Source organism: Centruroides vittatus, unplaced genomic scaffold, assembly GCF_030686945.1.
Source record: "Centruroides vittatus isolate TY-2023 unplaced genomic scaffold, ASM3068694v2 contig_620, whole genome shotgun sequence".
In the NCBI taxonomy this organism is placed as follows: Eukaryota; Metazoa; Arthropoda; class Arachnida; order Scorpiones; family Buthidae; genus Centruroides; species Centruroides vittatus.
In genome coordinates, this window is record NW_027122381.1 from 2,672,089 (window position 1) to 2,696,018 (window position 23,930).

Below are 23,930 nucleotides of genomic sequence, written 5' to 3' on the forward strand. Positions count from 1 at the left end.
TTCAACAACCATAGTAATTGTTATATAACACCTATTACTGAGAATCAAACGAACTGTTTTCAATTTGATCAATTTTCTGGAACGTTTACAATCATTATATAATCAAACCAATACGCAATAACAAATTCAAATTTAAAATGGTTCGAACATCTGGTTAAAAAATCAAAATATATAAAAAATTTTATAACAACGTCTGAAATGTTATTATTTAATACACCTAAGTACTCAATGAAGACTAAGCTTAGTTGAAAACAAAAGATCACATCTAAAATAGTACAGTAGAAGCCATTCTTTAGGTTAAGCCTTAATGCTCTTCCTTTCTCCCTGTGGGTAATTTCGAAAAATCCGTTAGTGTGCATTTCCATGACGTACTCTGTGTACCAAGTTTCACCTCTTTAGGTTCAGCGGTTTGCTCTGGGCGATGATAAATCAATCAGTCAATCAGTCAGGACAAATAATTTTATATATTTAGATAATATAAAATATAATAATAGTAAAGTTGAAAGGCAGCTATATACTGACAGTTGAAACAAAGCATGAGAAAGCTCATTGCCAACCATGCCCTGGAGTGAGTGCTGTCAAGAGCCTCACTAAGGGAAATGAATGTGAGTAGATGATGGAACATTGTATGCATGTGAATGAGTCGGTGCAGATTGCAAGGCAAGTTGTACTCTTCAAGAATAGCAGCTCTCATTAAACTATCTAATGTGATTGTACCTATCACAGTGAAAAACTAAGTGAAGTGGTGTTTGGTCCTTTGTAATACCACAATCGTATTGTGGATTGTCTCCAAGGTTAAATCTATGCAAGTATTGCTTCAAGTTGCTGTGTCCTGTAAGTACTGATTGAGGGTGTAACTAGGGTAAAAGTGGCAAAGAGTTGCAATAGTGTCAACCTTGGGGATGAAAGTGTAGGTGAGTGTCATGGTTCCAGCTGCCTTGCCAGAGAATGAAGATTTGCTTCTTGACATGATTGTTGATGTACTAGGTAGGAATGTGACTGAAAGTTGTTGTCTAAGTGTCTGAAGATTTCTAGCACAGACATCATACCATATACATTACGCAAATCTTGATACATTAGGGCTTCACAACTGTACTGTACATATAATAAATCACACTATAAAAAACTGCCATACCAACACATGTCCATCTTGAGGAAATTCTTAAACACAGATAAACATGAAAGCAGCTCATATAAAAGCTTGTTCTGCAGTTATATGTTGAATTTGTTCTGGCATATTGCTAGGTACCAGCATATATGCTGTGTAAGATACATTTTACTAATGTTACAATAATAATAAAACAACCAAAAGTCCATTTGAGATATCAAACTTTATTATGATGACAAATCCAAATGGCTGTCATGGAATTCACGAGTAGAAAGCATGTGAATTGAAAAAATAAAGAAAGTCAGTAATTTGATATTTGCATTAGTATTTATATGTATGAGTGGTGTACCACATGGATTCACACTTTCTAATTAACTGCAACCCATGGTCCATCATTTGGTTTGTTATGACAGTCACATTAGTTTGGACATTAGTGTGCTACAAGATGGCAACAGTGGACAAAGGAATGAAGTCTGTGAACACCACAGCATATTTATTCAGCCATTGTCAGCGCATGAGCCAACATAGGTTAAAGTATGTGACCAGCAATGAGATGTGGCTTCGTTACTATGAGCAATGAGACATGGAGACCAAGGTTTAATCAGTGCAATGGAAGCATAAGAGCTACTCCTGCTGAAGAAATTCCAGATAGTGCCCTTAGCCAGCAAGTGCATGGCCATGTTTTCATTGACTGGCTGAAATCACAGTTCAACATTAGTAACATCTGTATTAGTAACAATATGTTGTGATTCTCTAGCACTTGCATCACGAAATTCAAGAGAAGTTGCCAGGGAAATGGGCAAAAGTTGAGTGCCTGCAACATGACAATGTGTGTTCCCACACCAGTTGGGAAACAACTGCTGTTATTGCCAAGATGAGATTCCGGCTACTGCCACATCTTCATACTCCCCAATTAGGCCCCTTCTGTCTATTACTTGTTCAGGGCCTTGAACTGAAAGCCATTGTTGTGTGTGTGACATGCTCCAAAAAAGTGGCTGAAGGAGGATCTGGAGAGGCTGTCACACAGTGGCAGAAGTGCTTACAGCTGAAGGGAGACTATATCAAAAAGGTGGACTTACCTACTGAGTTGTGATTTGTTTGTCAAAAAAATTAAAGTGTAACTCAATATGATACACCTCTCATACATGCTAAAAAATGAATCTCTCATTTTCTATCTGAACTGATTGAAAAATTTTGTTTTTTGTTTACTAAGAAATATTATATTAATGTTTCTATTGATATTTCTGGTTTTTTAAAGCTGATATAGTGATTAATTTTTTGAAATTAATTATAAATTCAAACATTTTTCTTTCAGAATGTTGTCATGTTTTCAAGAGTGAAAGGTAAAGTAACCAGTCCTATCTCATTTGCTAAATCTCCACAGAGAATAGCACCAGCACCTAGCACTGGCTGTTTAATTCCTGGTTCTAAAGTTACCATAGTTACTGCTGCTGCTGCTGCAGTATCATCATCAGCATTAGCTACAACAATAGCAAAACCTGTTACAACTCCATCGTCTCCAACAAAAGTCATTCTGAAACCTGTTGTTCCAGTATGTTTGTTCTAAATTTTAACAATTATTTAAATTGTTTTGTCTATTCAATTTTTTGATATTTTTCTTAAATATAATAATTAAAAAGTTATTATCCAACTCCATTATTAAAATCAAAAATATCAAGAACATTTTAGACTAAGATATTTAAAACTTCTAAAAATAAATTCATTACAATAATTAAAATTAAATATATTATTCTAGAAATTTCATAATTGATAGGTATTTTTTAAAAATCATAAATATATATGATTTTAGAAATATTTGAATAAATTTCTTTATTTTTTAGATAATTATGTTGTCTATCATTTTTTATTCTGTTAAACTGTGATCAGGGAACAAAAAAGTTTTATGTTATTTAATATTTATTTTAAATAATAAATTGTCAGTAATTTCTACACTGGTTTTAATTATATTATAATTATTGAATTTTTCATGACGTTAATTGAAAATTACATGATTAATTTTGATTTTTCTGAAGAAAATCTAATATAGTTAATTGAATGTCTATATTAAAAACAGTATAAATTACAAAATTTAATTTATATGATTGATTTAGTAAATTATAATCTTTCTAGCAAAAAATAATACAGTAATCTAAATTAGATAGTATTTACTTGTAGTTGGTTGCATCATTATGCATCATTTTTTATATATTATTTAAATAAATCATAGACAGACTATTTTAGAGTAATAAATAAAAAAATCATTGCCTTATTATGATATATGAAATACAGTGAAACATGGTTTTAAAAGACATTTGTATTTAGAAGTGCTAAGCCACTATGGATTTTCCATAGTGTACAACAGTGCACTTGGGTGTGTTTAACTTACAGTTAATTCTCTAAAAGCTATAGAACAATGTTTTATACTCTTAAATAAGTACATCAGTTCAACATGCAGAAACATGATATACAGGTGTTAGTTAACACTTTGTGCACAGAGAATTCCTGTTATGTTGAATCTAAGACCAATCAGCACATTCATACCAAAAATGTGAAATTGACAGTGGGTGCAAGTGGCTCCTGTCTAAAAATTATTCTTGTGCATGCCTGAGTTATTGAAGCAGAGGTTAGCAAAGCTTATTCTACAAGGCTTACAGAATTGTGTTTGTTCTTAAAATCTGTTTGATAGATTTTCATTAAATTTTGCCATTTTCCATTAATTGTAATGCAAAATCAAAAAATGCAATAAAAAATGGGGGTCCATGACTTCATTTTCGAGATATAAGGTCATTTCACAGGCACGTGCGACAAAGCAATATTGCATGAATATCATGACTTTGTTATGCTATGTTTCACAGTCACTATCAAGTCTTGTATGGGCTTATAAAATCGAGTTCGTTCTCAAAATTTAATGGATTGATTTTGTTAAAATTTTGCCATTTTCTGTTACTTGAGACAAGGAATCCAGAAATGTAATGTGCGTCTATTTAAATGTAAAAAATCTAACAATGAATCACTTAACTTTTCCTACAACATTTAAAATTCTGGTGGTGCTATCTGTTATGATATTTCATTAAAAAGAAAAAACCTGTTTACATTTTTGATTATTATAAAATGACAAAAAGCTTAATTTTGAGAGTAGGAATAGGTTTTATAAAAAAATTGTAAATTCTAATAATTAGTAAAATTGTTATCAAGTCAAATTCTATGTGAGATATGACACACGACCACTCTTTATCTCCCTATCCGGTTGACCTTAAAATGCCAAATTTGAATAGATTAATTTTTCTAATACACAAATCTTCCTGCAAAATTTCAGAAATTATCAAAAGCACAGGAATTATTAAGCTTCAAAGAGGGTAAATAAAATTTGTTTTAACACACAAACACACACATTACCATCCATACAGACAGAAAAAACTCTGAATGTTTTTGCATTCTTCAATGTTTCAAAGTCCCCAAATCCAAAAATTAAAAATCTTAGAGAGTCATTTTTTTTGATCAATCACCATACTTTCTCTCTGTTATATATAACAGCCAGGAAAGTAAAAGCAGGGAGTCCATGACTTCATTTTTGATATATAAAGATACTACAGTAACAATGTCCATACTCTCTGATGTGATGAGCGCAACTAATGGAATTTAGGTGTAGGGATCACAAATATAAACAGTGTTACGTGCACCTAATGGAAAATAGGTGTAAAAACAAACAAAACACAAGAATGAAGCAATTGATGGCAATTGCTTTATTCTTGGATTATCTCTCCATATCTGGCCAGTGCCAAGATTGTGTCTTCTGTGGCGGCAGGTATGAGGATAACCTTTTTAGTGGCAGCAAGAGCAAAGTTTACCTGTCCATGTCTGTCAGATACTGTACAAGAATCCCCTCTTCTGTGCCTAACAAATGCAAGGATCACTTCTTTCTTTCTGGCTGCTCTTCAATTCTATTGCAATATGACAAAGTCTGCAATGTCCTAATATTGTCATGATAAAATCTGTTGAAAATTGACTCATGTTTATATTTAAAAAAATGATGTGTGTTCTTCTGATGTCAGAAGTGAGCACACTGGAAAAGCCCAAGTGAAAATACTTTACAGTGCATGCATGTCATAGACACAATGGCAGATTCCATCAATTATACAAATTCTAATTTTTGTAATTGCTTTTAATTCTAGTTCTGTTGAATGAGAAATATTAATTTATAAATTTATTTTAAAAAATCTATTATAAAATAAATAATAAATATTCAAAATTTTTACAACTTCACTACAAAGTGGATATTTTATAGTTATTTACTTAATTACTTAATATAATTAAATTTATAAAATTAATAGCATTATAATTTGTTTCAGATGATATATAATGAATATAGATATAAACTCTACAGGATGGGTCAAAAGTCCTCTGCATTTTTTTCATTTCAAAAGTACTAAAGATATTTTAATTTTGTTAAAGTAGTTACATAGAATGTAAGATTGCTTTATCAACAGGGAAAGCTCAAACTTCTTAAAAAAAGAGATGAGAAGAATGAAGGTAGATGTCTTGGGAAAAAGTGAAGTCCAATGGCCAGACAGAGAAGACTTTTGGAGTGAGGACTACAGAATAACATTTTTGGAATTTTTGAACAGGACTGCCAGAGTTGGATTTTGTTTGTTCCCTTGTTGAAACAAGAGGATGGGACAGGAAGTAATAGGAAGCTGGAGATACAACAAAAGGATAATAATGGTGAAGCTATGAGCAGTCCCAAAGAATATTACTTTGATGTAAGTATACATGACCACGTCAAGTCATACAGACAATAAAGTGGAAGAAATATCTGAAGAGATCGATGATCAAGCTGAAAATTCCAGAAGCAGAAAATTTCATCATCATGGGAGACTGGGGTGCTACCATAGGTGAAGACAAAGAAGATAATTTAGTTGGAGAAACAGATTGGGAAGTATAAATGCAACATTAGCTGAATTTTGCAGAAACCATAACCTTACAATAACAAATACTCCCTTCCAACAATTATGCAGAAGAAAATATACATGGACAAAACCAGGAGATAGAATTGATACCAAATTGACTATATACTGGTCAGGCAAAAATACAGAAAGCAGCTGAATATGAGCAAAAGCTACCCAGGTGCAGACATTGTTTCTGATCACAACCTAGTTTTAATGAAGTGCATCTTTATGCTGGAAAAGATGTGGAGGGTGTGATTTAATATTTAAGATTTTAGTTATTAAGGAATAAATTTTTAGTACTAAAATAATAATTTAGAATTATTGTCTTATTTTGACTATGAATGAAGAAAACTTGCATATGCAAGCAAAGTTAAAGATGGGTCATTAAAAAGAAATAGTGATGTGCAAAGAGAATTCCAGAAAGCTGCAGAAGTAGAGAGATCGAAATATCAAAGATTAGAATTAGCAGCAGATACAGAATTGAAATGGGTAGCAATGAAGACAGGCATAATAAAAGCAGCAGACAAATTTATAAAAGAAAGTAGCGTACAAACTTTAGATAACAGATGAAATACTGGAATTGATGGAGATGAGAAGGCTGTGCAAGGTGATGAATAAAAAAGAGAAATGTAAGCTGTATAGGAACTTAGGAATAGAGAGGTAAAGAAGATTAAAAAATTGCACAGTATGCATGTAAAAAAAAATAGAGGAAAACATGCAGAAAGGAAACGGAATCTAAAAGGCAATTTGAGGAAAGAAAAAAACAAGGGGATATCATTATGGATAAACAGGGAAACATCTTGGTAGAAAAAAAATAAATTGCAAAAAGATGGAGAGAGTGGTTTTTTTAGAGGTCCTCTATATAGTCTGAGTAACCTTGCATTAGAGGATGAAAGTGATTTGGATGCAGTGGGCCCAATAGTACTGAAACAGGAATTTGATAACATTAAAAGAAAAATAAAGTAGAGAATAGTCCCAACAATAGATCAAATTGCAGTGTAGATTATAAAAGCATTAAGAAAAACTATTGAGCAAGAACTTTACGATTTGGTGAACAAATTGTACATGACTGAAAATATGTCAGAAGACTTCAAGAAGAGTATAATAATATCCATTCTGAAGAAAAAGAAAGCAGAGAAATAGAAATGCAAAGAACATAGAACCTTGATTCTGTTGTTACATGCATCAAAGACTAGAAAGAAGAATAGAACAGATCCTATTAGATGATCAATTTGGATTTTGACAGAGAAGGGAACAAGAGGAGCAATATTAAACCTACGATTGATCATTAAACAGATTCTCTGAATTAATAGACAAGTGTTAATAGCTTTTATCGATATTGAGAAAACTTTCGACAACATTGATTGGAAGATTATGTTCAAAGCACTAAAGACACTGGAAGTCAACTATAGAGATAGAAGAATTATGTTAGAACTATATAAAAACCAGACAAGCATTTCAGGACGATAAGAAGAGGAGGCAAAAATCAGGAAAGGAGTAGGACGGTGATGCAGACTTTCCCTACTCCTATTCAATATGTACATAGAATTCCTAGTCACAACAGAACAGAAATTAAAATAAATGGGAAATTATACACCACAATATAATATGCTGATGATATTGCTCACCAACCTACAGGTTGAGGAGAGAGAGAATAATTGCATAAGAAATCAAATATGGAGAATTCTCTATACAGTGGGTGTGATAGGTTAACAAACAGTTCAGTTAACAACCAAATCAGATAGCAAACACTTTTGCGAAAGATTTTTATGTTCAGACAACAAACACAAGAAGCAGCAATGTAAAATAATGAATACCGATTGGTCTTCTCTTGTCTTCATGCAACAATTCGAAACTTTTCAGAGCGCTGGAGATGTCAACATTAACACTCAACCCGGTATATACTGATCGGATGGCATTCCTCTGAACTTTGAAGCTCTCTCATGTAATTCCAGCCTTTTATTTTTCTGACAAACAATTCTTTTATAGTATTCGTGAGACTGTCGGGCGGGCACATCTTAAGTTTTTGGTTAGTTTTTATTTTCAAAAGGTATAATAGCAAAGGTAGTGAGTGGGCAGAAGATGTCTGACGTTGCTGGGCAGTATGGCTCGAACAGGTCTACGGTAGGCCGCAGTTCAATCTTATCTAAGAAAGGTACTGTATAATCAAGAAGACTCAAGCAGCTAAAGGAGTAACAAAAATCACATATGAGAAATAAAGAACATTGAAGAACTCGTAATGGAACCTGTAACTGATCTGACGACAGAAGAATGCCAAGAACTCTCAAATGAAGAACACCAAGAAATTTGGCAAGATGTTTTCTTCTGAAAAAGAGGATTAATGCAGATGTCTGCTATTAAACATCTTTTGAAGAAGTGGGAGGATGTCAGAACAATATCTTAGAATGGTATCCAAACTAGGTTGAGGTTAATAGGCTTGGGGGATCTTTACAATTACAATGCTATTAATTACTTCTGAAAAATCCTGAAAAAGAGAGGAAAGCAATCGACATTGGACAGATTCTTTAACCCCCACAAACAGAAAAAAACATGACTAATAAAAATGCAAGACTGTGCGTATATCTCTTTTTATTATTACGTATCAATAAACGTAGTAAGGAAGTATATATTTTTTTATTTTTGGGTGTCTCCAGAACAAATTAATAAAATTCCCATAAAAACCTATGGTAAATCAATAATCAGTTAGCGAACAAAGTCTTGGAACAGATTATGTTTGTTAACCAATTACCCACTGTATATGACTTTCAATTCTTCATACATGACTTCTTATGACTACATTAAGAACTACATTAAGAAAATATCTTCAGTATTTTTGGTATGAAAAGGGTGCAAAGGACTTTTTGCTCATACTGTATACATTATATAAAATAAAACTACTTGTCCTGACTGACTGACTGACTGACTGACTGATTGATTCATCATCACCTAGAGCAAACCGCTGAACCTAGAGAGGTGAAATTTGGTACACAGTTAGGGTATGCCATGGGAATGCACACTTAAGAAGGGATTTTTCGAAATTCCCTTACAGGGGGAGAGCATTAAGGTTTAACTGGAAGAACGGCTTCTACTGTACTATTTCAGATGCGATTTTTGTTTCTGATGGTAATAACATAATTTCCAAACGTACAATATTTACATATTACGATTTTTTAACCAAATGTTCCAACTGTTTAAATTCAAATTTGTTATTACATATTTGTTCGATTATGGTGTGGCCGTTTAACCCTTTTGCCCTTGGGTAGGATTATCTTTTCCACAAAAATAAGTAGAACAAAAGATGGTGTGGGGCCCTGGGGCCAAACGGACAGAGAAAGAGTCACTTTTGGTGAAAATCTCAAATAAGTAAGGAGGAAAAAAGATTGCTCCAGACTTTGAGAAAGATGATCAGAGACTGAAAGGTGCCAAAGAAGTTAGAAAGAAAAAATAGACTACGGACAGAAAACCTTGAAAACAAACGATGAAGTCAGGAATGGACGAAAGGTCTATGACAAGAAGAGGGTCACGAATAAAAGAGAGTTTCAAAGTGGCGTTCTATGCAAGAGCACGTCGCAACGAAAAACCCGGGTATTTCTATTCCTTTCCTATCCCTTTTGCTTTTTTTCCATTTTCCTTAATTGTAAGAAAGTTATAAGTTAGTATAAGTTGATATGACCTGCGTTTGATTGTCGCGCGTGTGAGAATTTTATATATTTAGATTGTTATAAATTAAATAATTACTATGGTGTGGTCGGCCACGATTTTACTTTGTTAATTTAAAAAAAAATATTATTGTGATAGTGGCAAAACACCAGAGGACGTTTTACCATTTTTGCATGTTTGTTGCAGAGGCAGTAGCCTAAAAGGGAAGATCGTCTTCGTAATTTTTGTAATTTTCAATGGACTGCTGATGGTGTGCAACGACAAAGGTTCTATCTTTGTGAATGCTTCGTATTTTTACATTTTATTATTTATTTAAATTTAGGGAGTTTCAGATAATGTCATTTATGTTTCGAAAAAAAATTAAACTCAGATTTATCATATCTCAAAATCCCATACCGTATTTTATGAACTATAAGACGCCACAGACTATAAGACGCACCTGAATTTTGGAGGCAATTTTTCGAAGAAAAAAGTGCGTCTTATAGTCCGTAAAATACGGTAATATTTGAAACTTGAATTTAGATGCATTAGCAGTCCATAGTTTGAAACAAACAAAAACCAGTAATTTTACCAAATTAGTAACAACTAATAATTGAGAACCTTAGTGAAGTACTGAGGGAGGATTATTTCTATCAAATTGCAAAATCCGGCGGGCGAAGCCGAGGGTGACAGCTAGTTACATAAAATACTTAGCCTAAAATCATCACGACACTTTCTGTTAAGAAAAAAAGCAAAGTGAAAATAGTGACATTAAGAATTGATAAATCATTATGAAATTTTTATGAACAGTTTATATTGGAAATAAATGGGGCAAAACTGATGGGGCAAGTGATAGGTTAGGTCACTTAACAGAAGCCAGGAAAAAAGAAATAGAAATGATGACACTGAGAACTGATGAATCATCACAAAATTTTTGAACAAGTGAGCAAAGTGGGTTAAAGGAAGAGAGTGCAGTAAGCAGGAAGGTAAAGAATAAACTGAATGGAGGTGGTTATGCCACTTATCTACAAATTCAGTTATTATTTACAAATTGCCAGTTTGTGAATAATAAATCTATAAATTTTTGAACAAGTCAACTAAAACCATGGGGTGAACAAGCAGAGTGAACTGCATAACTGTGGAATTTGAATGTTTTTCTATAAGGTATTTGAAAAAAAATTGGGGCCGCCTTCTGATTCAAAGGAAAAAAAATGAATGTTTTTGTTCTAGAATCCAAAGATTGTTTCATTTTTGATTTTGGTCAAGAAAATCTTAAAGGAAAGTTAGTTTTTTCTTTATATGATTTGAATAAAAACTGATTTTTTAATTTCAGTATGGAGGTGCATTTCAAAATGGACCTATATTTAGTTTAATTTACAGAATCTTCATGTGGAATAAGGATAAAATTTACTAATGCCTTTTGAACAAAAATAAAAGAAAGAAATGAAATCATAGTTTGGACAATGACAAATGTTCTTCAATATCAAAATCACTAGCAAAACATCTATAGAATGTTTGAAAGAATATAGAGAAAGAAAATAACAAATATTACACTGTCAATGCCAAGAGTGATAAAAACTCTTGTTTTTTTTTATACTGTTACTAGCTGTTACCCACGGCTTTACCCATGCGGAATTTGCAATTTGATAGAAATAACCCTCCCTCGGTACTTCAATAAGATTCTCAATCATTAGTTATTACTATAAAAACAAAAAATTGCATTTAAAATAGTACAGTAGAAGCTGTTTTTCAGGTTAAGCCTTAATCTTGTCCCTCTCTCCCTGTGGGGGATTTCGAAAAATCTCTTCTTAGTGTGCATTTTCATGACGTACCCTAATTAAGTACCAAATTTTACCTCTTTAGGTTCAGCGGTTTGCTCTGACGAATCTGTCAGTCAGTTAGGACATGTAATTTTATATATTTAGATCAAAGTTTTGACCACGTTGGAATATACATAGGTCATTGTTTAGTCATGGACAGTTATATGTGATGCTATCAAAAGACTGGTATCAGAATTTAAAGTGGAAGTGAAATTAAAAGTATTGTTGTGGAAGTGAAAAAAAAAAAGGTTTTTTTCTATTGACATTATTATTATTGAAATTTTTGTTATGAATAATTGACATTGGAAATAAATGGACAAAGATTTTGAAGCGAGCGGGGGAGTTGGGCTGCCTACAGCAGTCGGTCGAAGCCCCTAGTGTGTATATACAGTGGTACCTTGGTATTCGAACATAATCCGTTCCAGAAAGAGGTTCGAGTACCAATATGTTCGAACCCCAAATCATTTTTTCCCATTACAAATACAGTCAAACCTGTTTTTATGCGGGGGATAGGGACCGCATTAAAAAAAACGCATAAACAAAAATCTCACGAAACTTCACGAATGGCTGTAAATAATAGTTTTCGCAACACAATTAAAAAATATTTTTTTTTATGCAGTCAACAGGGACCGCATAAAAAAAGTCTCAGATAGAAAATACCTCAAAACCGTACGAAATAGAATTTATTGACAACAGATGTCAGCACTTGACTGCATCGTCTGGTCTATCGTCTGTTTTACATATTTTTGTCCAGGTGGTGTTTTGTTGACTTAAAAAGTAAATTATTTCATTTTTCGCATATTCATGCAATAATATTACTATAATAAGTGCATTTATGCTATAATAAGTTTATTTAGCTATAATAAGTCAACGTAAGACATGACGAATCGCACGAGACTAGTCGCCAACTATACCGCACAAATTAAAAATTCGCATTAAAAAAATCGCACAAATAAAAATCGCACATAAAAAAGAGCGCATAAAAACAGGTTTGACTGTAATGTAAAATAGAATAATGCGTTCCAATCCCCAGTTGATTCGCTAGTATGTTTTTTATTGTTTCTTTATTCTTTAAAATAGTCGATATCGTCGACTTAGTCATAGAATATTTGACAGCAAGATCCGAAACACGCACTCCATTTTCGTGTTTAGCAATGATTTCTTTTTTCAGTTCGATTGTTGTTCTTGCTGTTTTCCTTTTCACTTGACCAGTTTCACTTTTATTCTTCTTGGGACCCATGTTTAAGGGCTAATAAATCAAAAGAAAAGGATGCTAATTCAAAAAATATAGCACAGCGTAAGTTAATGTGCATGCCAAACAATGACTGTCTCGAAAAGACCAACAACTGCCGTATTATCGGGCTAGCAAATGGCTATAGTAATATTAATAATTTAAGATAATTTGGTACTAGAGTTAGGCGTTAAGCGCCATCTCTTGCTAAATTTAATAATTGGAATTTTAATTAAATAATTTAAATAAATTTAGGCCTAACTGGACTGTCTCGTAACTAACGCCGCCGCCGTGGCGTCGGCGTCGACTTGGCGGGCTTTCCCGTTCGAGTACCAAAATTTTGTTCGGAAACAGGGGCATTTTTTTTTCGAAATTTTTGGTCGAGTACCAATTTGTTCGGGCTCCGAAACGTTCGAGTACCGAGGTATGACTGTATATATAAATTTTAAAAACAACAAAAAAAAATTTTAAAAAGCAAGATTTTAACCAGCACATGTCATTCTATGATCAGTAGTCAGTGACTTTACATCATAGACTATGGCCACTCAGTGAAAAAAACACTTTTGAGACTCAGTTATAACAAATTCAGAAAACAAAAAACTACTCAGTGTTACTCAAACTCCAGCAATTAAACCATTACACAAACGTTTTCATCTGCTTTCCAGTAGACATTTTCAGATGTAAAATGATGATTCTATGATTTCTGCTTTTTAGATAATTTTGAAGAAGGAAATAATAAATGATACAGAATAAATCAAATGAGCCATGTATTGGAAAAATTGGCAAACGTCTTGTTTGAGAAGCCAAGATAGTGTAGTTAATAATGTTGCCTGCTTAGGCAACATTATTAACTATTCATGTAATTAGTGTAGTTAGTAATGTTGCCTGCTTAGGCAACATTATTAACTACACTAATTACATGAATTTGTTGCCTAATTTATAATAGTTGTCCCCTTTAGTACTACTGTATTTCATATCGGCTAGATTTGTCTAAATTAATTAATTGTTAATTTCAAATTATTATATTTAGTAGAAAATAGCACTTAACATTTCTAGTTCTAAATTATGTTACTTAACTATTCCTAAAAGTAGTCCTGTATTTTTAGTGACTTTTGCTATTTCTGATACTGTTCTTATTACATATTTTTTACCAAACAAAACAATGCATTGATTATTTAAAAACTATTTGATATAGTAAAATATATAGCAGTTTTAACAGATATTTGCATTAAGTGGACACCTGTCCTAAGTAGATAAAGTCTTGTTTAGAGAGAGTATGTTAAATCCAGTATTACTATATTTTCCAAAATAAACTAATTGCAACTTTGTTTTTGAAGTTAAAACAGTTCATTAAAAACTTTAACATTTTTAGAATATGTAAACTTTACCTTCAGGAGACTTTTAGTTTATTATTGATTTTAGATGTTTGAATTTTGTTAATGATGCAAATGAAAATTATATTTAATTTTTTTAACCCCTTCTTTCCTACTTTTTTTTTAAATTATGTAATTAAACATAATTAATTATATTAAAAATAATAAAAATGAAAAAAAAACGAAAGAAATGTGTTAATTTTGAAGAAAAAGCTTCGAAGTACAATTTCCTTTTTCACGCCTTAGCGCGAAACTTGACACTGATGAGTCATTGTTTACACAGCTGGATGACCTTGAGAACAGCTGGTGTCGTGTTTCGCGGGACATTCTCATGAAACTCTCGGGAGGAGAAGGGTAAAAAGTAGGGTGAATACTAGATGGCGGTATATTTCGAAACTTTTTTTTTTAATTACGATTTTAATTGAAATTTCCGACCCCCCCGACTTAATTACACGTAATTATAAAAAAATCTATTAATTAAAAAAATTAAAAAACTATTGGATGTTGTTTTTTACATCAGAAAATAGCTTTAAATAACTTTACCGAAGTAAAATCGGCTGCGCTAGAACTTTAGAAGGATGAATAAAAGTTCATAAAAAAATCCCATAAAAAAACAATTAAGTGTTAATGCCCCATCATTAAGGGTTAATTAAAATCGCAATAAAATTTTTTCGCGCGGGTAAAAATTTTCAAAAAATTTGGGGACTTGAAAAAACATCCGAAAAATCAAAAAAAATTTTTTTTTCTCCCGAGGGTCTAAAAACCCATTTTCGGTGTAACGCTATGTAAGCCGATCGAACTGAGTTCGATGCGGACAGATGAAAATTATATTTAATTTTTTTAAGAATGTAATAACTTCTTACTTAAAAGTGTTAAATTTATGTAGATGAAAAGTGATATTATTCTGCCTCTCTAAAAATGTAGACACAGCTTTCCAGAATAAAATGTGATAGTTCATATTATTGATAGTTAAATTAGTGTTTTCTGACTTGTCATTTTTATTAAGGAATTTGATATAGTTAAGGTCAGACATCTGTCAAATTATCAGGCTATAATAAGGCTAAGTTAATAATTAGATATGAAGTAATTTTACCAGAGGTAGGTGGTTAGGTTGCCATTTAGAATTTTTGGAGAAAAGAATTGGCTCAGAGTGGGACTTGAACCCACAATTCATGATTTCTCACAGAATTCTAAATTAAAAATTAATTTATTATAATTATTAAAATTAACAAGAGATGGTGGCCTAGCTGCCTACCACTATACAAATTACTTCATACCTAATTATTAGCCTTATTATAATGGAATAATTTGGCAGATCATTTGGCTTTAGTTAAAGTAATTGGTATATACAAATTACATTTTTTTAAAGTAATTGGGTTTTGTGGAATTGTTTATACATATATATACATATATACAATTTGCCAGAATATGATGTAGCGATCCTCAAGTATTAAGGTAGCTAATAGGCTACCATTTATCATTCAGTGGAAAGAAACTGTTAAATTATATCATCAAATAGGAAATTTCTTATATTTTCATCTAGCAAAAAAGTTGTTTTAGAGACTTTTCCTATCATTGGGAATTTTCTATTTTTTCCTAGCAAGATTCATAATTTGCTTGGAAAAAACAATGTATATTTTGTTACTGTGCATTTGTTTATGCTGCAATAAGTTTTAAACTGTAAGATTTTTATAAGAAACTTTGTATGCTTCACCCTGGCAATAAAAATAGTTTATATGACAAATTATGTAAAGTTTAACAAATTGCATTTTTTGATTAAAAGTAATTTAATATTTACTCATCTGATGGTGTGTGAAAAGTTGTCAATTGTCTTTCTTGAACAATATGAAAATATTGACTTTTTTCATTTTATTATTTAAATTTTTTGAATCAATTGGTGTTATAAACTGATTACATTAAATTTAAATCTCTTATTTTTGGACATATTTTCTTAGAACTTCTTGAAATAAACTGCTTTATAATGACATTGTAATACTCTGATATTGTTAGATTCTGTAATAAGTGCTCAAAAGTTTTTTAGATGTGAATGAATATATACAAAATACCAACAAATTGAAAGTTGAATGAAATGTAAATATTCTAAGAAAATATTACATACTTTAAAGACATTACAAAATATGAAGAATTACAAATAGAGAACACAATTAATTAATAAAATATTTATTAAAAAATGAAAATAGTTAACATTTTAAATAAAATTTAAAAGTAGCAGTAAAAAGAAATAGAATAAAACTGAAAATGTAAACTTAAATGAATAATAATAATAAACTTATATAAAAATCATTTAAGGAATGATAGACATTATCACAAAGGCTTGAGCATTCTTGCATTCTCTTCAAAAAGAAAAAGAACACGATATTCATCACAAATTATTGTCTGAGGGTGCAATTTGAAAAATTCATGATAGGAAAATACCATACATTGATAGTAAAGTTGTTACACAAACAAATCAAAAAATTGCCAATATTAAAAATTTTTAGCATATCCTAATAAATTTAGACATTTTTAGATTGTCTTACTACAATCAGTTATATTTTCATTATTTTTCACTTACATGAAATCTTAAGTTTCTCACTATAAACTAACACACATTTAATTACATTATGCAAAATTTCTGCTTCGTACGTAGTTATTATCTACAGATAATATTTTTAATATCTGTATAATAGATGATATAGATTTTTTACTTTTTCAAAATAATTGTTAAAGCAGCTTGCTGATTCAAATATCATCTCATTATTAACAGCAACATTCAGTCAGCAAATAACTAAATATCATAGAAACATTTACATTTTATAATTTTGCATAAAAAAAGATTTGTAAATATTTCTGTAAATTTTATGGGGTGAAAAAATAATATGAGAAATGTGACTTTGAATGTAAGAAATAGAAATAGTTAATTTTTAACATCGAGAACCTTTTATTCTCATCATAAATGTTTTCAAACTCAAGATGTGTGTGATATACAAGCAGAATCTGTTATATTATGTTTCAGATACACTGTAGCTTTATTAAAAAAGAAAAAAGTGTGTGTACTGTAATACTATTAAACATAAAATGTTTAAAAGCATTGCACAGTGATGAGTACAGAATAAGTTGTAGTATTGTGAAATAAAAATATTGAGATTTCTTATAAGAGAAACCTTTCTAACCCATACAGAAAATAAGTAATGTTTCAAGAGATATTAGATAAATTTGTTTATGAAAAAAATGAAAGTTGTCATTATTTAGCTACAAAACACCTTTTTTCGTTGCCGAGATATATTTAATTCAGAAACAAACGTTTTCGGCCTCGTCCACAGGCCGTCATCAGGCGACGAAAAAAGGTGTTTTGTATCTATTTAATGGTTTGCTGAGCACTCTCTGTTATTATTATGATCATTATTTTTGTATCTGGCCTTTCCAAGTGCAAAAATTGGCCTCAAAATTTACAATACATAGACATACCATTACTTAACACCACTAATTAGCTTGTTAACAAAGTGGGAATAAGAGAATGTATTATTTTCTTTCTACCTATGGTAACTGTGTTTTGAATCTAATTCATAGACCTATATATTTTTGTTTTAGTACTAGCTGATTTTTTTTTTGTGTGTGTGTATTGGTGTGTTTGTACTTATTTGTGGTGATTTTTGATAGAAGTTTTGCAACAGAAATGTTAGTCAGTGGTGGATTTCCATTAGGCCCAATAGATCCAAGTTTAAGGGTGCGAGTGTTTAGGATGCAAACTTTCAAAATAATAACAATAAAATAATGAAAAAATAATTTTTACATAGAGAAATTCACAAAGGAAGTAGTGCAAATTAAAAGCATAAGTAAGGACAAAATAAGACATATTAATTGAATAATGTTAATACTATATATGAATATATTTTGCATGAACAAAATGGTAATACTAATGATGGATTTTTAATAGTAATATCCTTCGCCCCTTGTAATATTTAAAAATCTGTAAAAATACAATTATTACAGAATTAAAATTATAAAATAATATCATTTTGCATTGTATGATTTAATTAGTTTGGGGTAGCCTACATATTGTGGGCCTAGGGGCACATATTTTCTAAATATGCTATTGGCTACAATGACAAAATTATAAGATTTTCATTAATAATCAGTATATCATACATCAGACTTGCACAACTTGATAGTAGGTAGGGGCCAAAATAAAAATAGGCTAAACTTTGGGCAACAGATAAGTTTTTAGCAGCTTACTTTCCAAGTAAAGGTATAATTATGATTAAACTATTTTTCAAATAAACTATATTATAAAAAAGAGGGAAATTTCAGTTAACAGTTAATATCAATTAATTACACTTATTACTTATGATTTTTATTTTTCATGAAATCACATTAGTGTTAAATAATTACTTCGCTAAGCAGTGCAATTTTAATACATTTTTCGGGTTTTCTTATTACATTTAGTTAATGGGACATATTACACTTCTTGTCACCAATTAGTTTATCATACTCCAGAATTATGTTTGAAATCAGTGTCTTCAAGATATCCTCCAATTGTTCATTGGTTAGAGTTGATTGTTGCTTGTTTTTATTCAATTTCATAGGGAGGTTTGTTCACGTATATAGGTACAGTGGTACCTTGGTATTTGAACATAATCCGTTCCAGAAAGAGGTTCGAGTACCAATATGTTCAGACTCCAAATCATTTTTCTCATTACAGATAATGTAAAATGGATTAATGCGTTCCAATCCCCAGTTTATTCGCTAATAACATAGCAGATTAGAATATAAATGATACTTAGTTTTTAGGCAAGCAGTAAATAACATATATATAACTCTCAATAAATAGTAAAAACATTAAAGAAGTCATTTTAACATACAAAAACTTACCTTTTTGATTGCAATATGGTGGCGTAAGTGGATAGAGGTGTGAAGAGGAAGAGCAGGAGTTACTGCCGAGAAGGGGAATCTCCTTTCATAAAAACATCTGGTAATGGAACTTCAGGGGTTGCTTCCCTTTTCTGTCGCTTTTGGGCAGGTAAATCTTTAATTAAAAACTTATTCATTGTCTGTCGCTTCTGCCTTTTTTGCAGAATTTTACGCAAATGAGACATGACATTTTCATTGAAAAGGTGTACAGCCCTATTGGCTACCATGGTATCAGGATGAGATTTTTCAACAAAAGCTTGCACATCCCCCTACTTAGCATAAATTTCTTTAATCTCTGAACTTGGGATATCCTCCTTCCCTTCCTCCTCCCCCGAAGACATATCCTCAGCCAAAATCCTTTGTTGCTCATTTTGAAGGTGCTCCAACTCTTCTGTATTAAGCTCGGTACTGTGGTCTTCCACGAGCTCTTCAATATCCACATTGTCGATGTCCAAGCTTATGCTTTGTCCAATGAAACAATGTAATAGAAACAATGTCATCCACAATTTCTTCATTAAAGCCCTCAAAATCTCGCTCCGGTACACAGTAGGGCCAGAGTTTCCTCCATGCTGAATTCGTGGTGTGGTATGTCACTTGGTTCCATGCATTGTCAATAAGATGAATGCAATTAAGAATATGGAAATGATTTTTCCAAAATTCTTTCAAAGTTAACCGAGTGTCATTAGTGACTTCAAAACACTTTTGAAACAAGGATTTAGTGTACAATTTCTTGAAATTAGAAATGACCTGTTGATCCATTGGTTGTAGTAAAAGGGTTGTGTTAGGTGACAGATATTTAACCCGAATAAAGTCGAATTCTTTGACTAAATCCTTCTCCAAGCCTGGAGGGTGAACAGGAGCATTATCTAATAAGAGAAGGCATTTTATTGGCAAGTTCTTTTCTTGCAAATATTCTTTCACACTTGGTGCAAAAACTTCATGCACCCATTCAACAAAAATTTGCTGAGTCACCCAGGCCTTTGAATTAGCACACCACATAACAGGCAATTTACTCTTCATAATATTGTTCCTTTTGAACACCCTTGGGTTGTCGGAGTGATAAACCAATAATGGCTTAACCTTAAAATCTCCACTTGCGTTACCACACAGCAAAAGAGTAAGCCTATCTTTCATTGGCTTGTACCCTGGTAGTGCTTTTTCTTCCTTTGTAATATAGGTTCTCTTTGGCATTTTCTTCCAAAATAGCCCAGTTTCATCTGCATTGAACACCTGTTGAAGTGCATAACCTTCTTCCATCATAAGTTTACTAAACTCGGCAACAAATTTCTCAGCCCCTTCCTTGTCTGAACTAGCTCCATGCCTTACTATGTTATGTATTCCACTTCAGTTCTTAAAATTTTCAAACCACCCTCTACTGACCTTGAATACAAAAGCACTTGTACTTGTACCAGGGGTTTTCTTCACTAAATTGTCATAGATTTCTAGCGCCTTTTTACAAATAAATGTCTCACTAATGCTATCACCTCGTAACTAACTGTTTCTCATTTATAAAAATAAGTAGCAACTTCTCCACTTCTTCAAGTATCTGAGGCCTTGCTTTGTCAACATAGTCACTCCTTTTGCAACATTAGCTCTTTTTATTGTTTCTTTATTCTTTAAAATAGTCGATATCGTCGACTTAGCCAAAGAATATTGGACAGCAAGATTTGAAACACACTCCATTTTCGTGTTTAGCAATGATTTCTTTTTTCAGTTCGATTGTTGTTCTCACTGTTTTCCTTTTCCCTTGACCACTTTCACTTTTATTTTTCTTGGGACCCATGTCTAAGGGCTAATAAATCAAAAGAAAAGGATGCTAATCCAAAAAATATAGCACTGCGTAAGTTAATGTGCTTGCGAAACAATGACTGCCTCGTAACTGACGCCGCCGCTGTCGGCTTGGCGGGCTTTCCCGTTTGAGTACCAAAATTTTGTTCGGGAACAGGAGCATTTTTTTTTTTTTTTTGAAATTTTTGGTCGGGTACCGATTTGTTCGGGCTTCGAAACATTCGAGTACCGAGGTATGACTGTACTCCTGAATATGCTGAAAATCTGTAAAGTACCATCTTGCAGATTTTTAAAGTTTATCATGTTCTTGGTGGCCAGTTTTTCTGTATTTATTTTGATAAACTGTTGAGCACTAAAGTTAGCTGTAAATATATGGGGAGTTCTTGTGGATCCACAGACAAAATCTTAAATTAAATCAAATTTAATGTCTGTTTTTGGATAGTGTTAAACTCCTGGATCAAAACTTCAATGTCCTTTTAATATTGTTTTCCTAACTTGGCATGCTTACACAATGGAATATGTTTCATACACATAGTAAAGTGGCACATGATTCCTTTTGACTGTCGACTTTTGACTTTTGAATAGCCTCAGTTTCGTTTTGAAAGCTTTTACTGCAGCAATAATTTGAAGAATAAGTTAACTTTTCCTGTGAAGCTGTGAATTCAATTCATTTAGACTGATGTCATAAAAAATTCAGGACATTATTCCAAACGTCATTGTGTATTTCTGGGAAATTTTTTTGTCATTCTCTAAGAATTGAATGATTCCTTGAGAGCAACAAAACAAAAAAAAATAACTAAGTATCATTTCATTGTATTTTCGAGAATGTTATGCAGCAAAAATTTGAATTTTGATCAGGTAACGTCAATGATACTTTCGATTGTAAACTATATTAATTCAAGGGGACTAAAATGTAGGTTGTCTCAAACATTTCTTGAGGTTGGTACCACCTGCAACAATATACTCAATCATACAGAAGAAGTTCATTGGTTGAGCCTAAATGGCTCAACCAATGAACTTCTTCTGTATGATTGAGTATATTGTTGCAGGTGGTACCAACCTCAAGAAATGTTTGAGACAACCTACATTTTAGTCCCCTTGAATTAATATAGTTTACAATCGAAAGTATCATTGACGTTACCTGATCAAAATTCAAATTTTTGCTGCATAACATTCTCGAAAATACAATGAAATGATACTTAGTTATTTTTTTTTGCCAGCAAACTCTTCAACTAGAGTTACTGCATGAAGGTTTTTCCTATACATGGATGGAGTGCCATCGCTATATCAGCTACTCTTTGCTGCATGGTCATATGGGACAAACATATTCTCAAAAACACTTTTCTTTTATCAGGATGTAATCCAGAAACTGCACTCAGCAAACACATCTTTATGAACTCACCTTCAGTAAAAGACTTTCCAGCAATAACAATTTTTTTTATAAATCTGAAAACTAACCTTAGTAGCTATCTCATTTTCTGAGTTTACTTTCTTGTAAACAATTGTTCTCCACATTTTCTTCAAGTATTTGGATGGTTCAATTTGTTTTCATTGGTGTCCAATTTACTTAAGTCAGGATGTTTTGATTTGAAATGGCAACAAAGATTGTATTCCTTTGGAATGGCTATTACTTCTTGGCAAACAAGGCACGATAATTGGCCTCTTGTGTAACTAAACAAGTGTCTATTTGTTCACTCTTGATTAACACACTGTACTGAAGGATCATTACATTAGGAACACCACTCCAACATCATCGTGGAAGTGGTAGAGGAATGTCCTATAATTGCCATGTCACAATTCACTGCAATTTTGATGTACTCTATTGCATAGTAGAAGGCAGTAGTTGACAGTGATGGGCAAATGGAGTGATTTGAGCAACTTTGAGCATGGACAGATCATTGGGATATGGAGGGTAGATGCTGATATTTCTGGTCTGGTTTCCGATCAAGAATTACCACACCATGGTAATTCTTGTACCATGGTGTGGACACCATTGTACAAGAATAATCAATGTTGTACCATGAGTGGCTGGATCATGCAAAAACATTAACCATAAGATCACACAGTGGCAGACCACATGTGATGGATCCCAGAGAGGAAGACTGGTATCTGAACAAAGACATGCCATAATGGAACAGCTTACTCATCAGTGCAACCAATGGATAAGGCAGATGTGTTTTGACAATGACCAAGCCATGTATATTACATTGGGGTTTAACCCCTTTTTGTCCGCGCGAATTTAAAAAAAAAATCATAATTAATAATTAAATTATAATTAAAAATAGTCAAAACTAAAAAAAAACGAAAGAAATGTGTTAATTTTGAAGAAAACACTTCAAAGTACAATTTCCTTTTTCTCGCCTTAGCGCGAAACTTGACACCGACGAGTCATTGTTTACACAGCTGGATGACCTTGAGAACAGCTGGTGTCGTCTTTCGCGGGACATTCTCATGAAACTCTCGGGAGGAGAAGGGTAAAAAGTAGGGTGAATACTAGATGGCGGGATATTTCAAAATATTTTTTTTTAATTACGATTTTAATTGAAATTTCCGACCCCCCCGACTTAATTAAACGTAATTATGAAAAAATCTATTAATTAAAAAAATTAAAAAACTATTGGATGTTGTTATTTACATCATAAAATAGCTTTAAATAACTTTACCGAAGTAAAATCGGTGCGCTAGAAGTTTAGAAGGATAAATAAAGTTCTATAAAAAAATCCCATAAAAAAACAATTAAGCGTTAATCGCGCATCATTAAGGGTTAATTAAAATCGCAATAAAATTTTTTCGCGCGGGAAAAAATTTTTCAAAAAATTTGGGGACTGAAAAAACATCCGAAAATTCAAAAAAAAATTTTTTTTTTCGCCGATTTTTTTACTCCAAGGGTCTAAAACATCGTTTTTTGTGTAACGCTATGTGATCCGCTCGAACTGAGTTCGATTACGGACAGAAAGGGGTTAATAGCCATCAACCTGCATGAATGTCTCTGTTGATCATTGGGAAAAGCATCATTGGGCCTTGGACTTATGAAAGAAGGTTCTCTGGAATGATGAGTTCTCTTTAATAATGATCCATATTGATTATTGGGTCCAAATCTGGCATAAACAGCAT

The 23,930-nt window shown here is 32.1% G+C and overlaps 1 protein-coding gene across 5 annotated transcripts in view; it reads left to right on the forward strand.

Annotated features, from left to right (window-relative positions):
* Nucleotides 1-23,930, forward strand: part of LOC136979446 (protein lin-54 homolog) — a 168,863-nt gene that overhangs the window by 33,559 nt on the left and 111,374 nt on the right. For all 5 annotated transcript variants that reach the window (XM_067275455.1, XM_067275452.1, XM_067275453.1 and 2 more), the window contains exon 3: nt 2,424-2,660. In XM_067275455.1, coding sequence (XP_067131556.1) covers nt 2,424-2,660 — 237 coding nt within the window. The remainder of the gene's footprint in view (nt 1-2,423; nt 2,661-23,930) is intronic.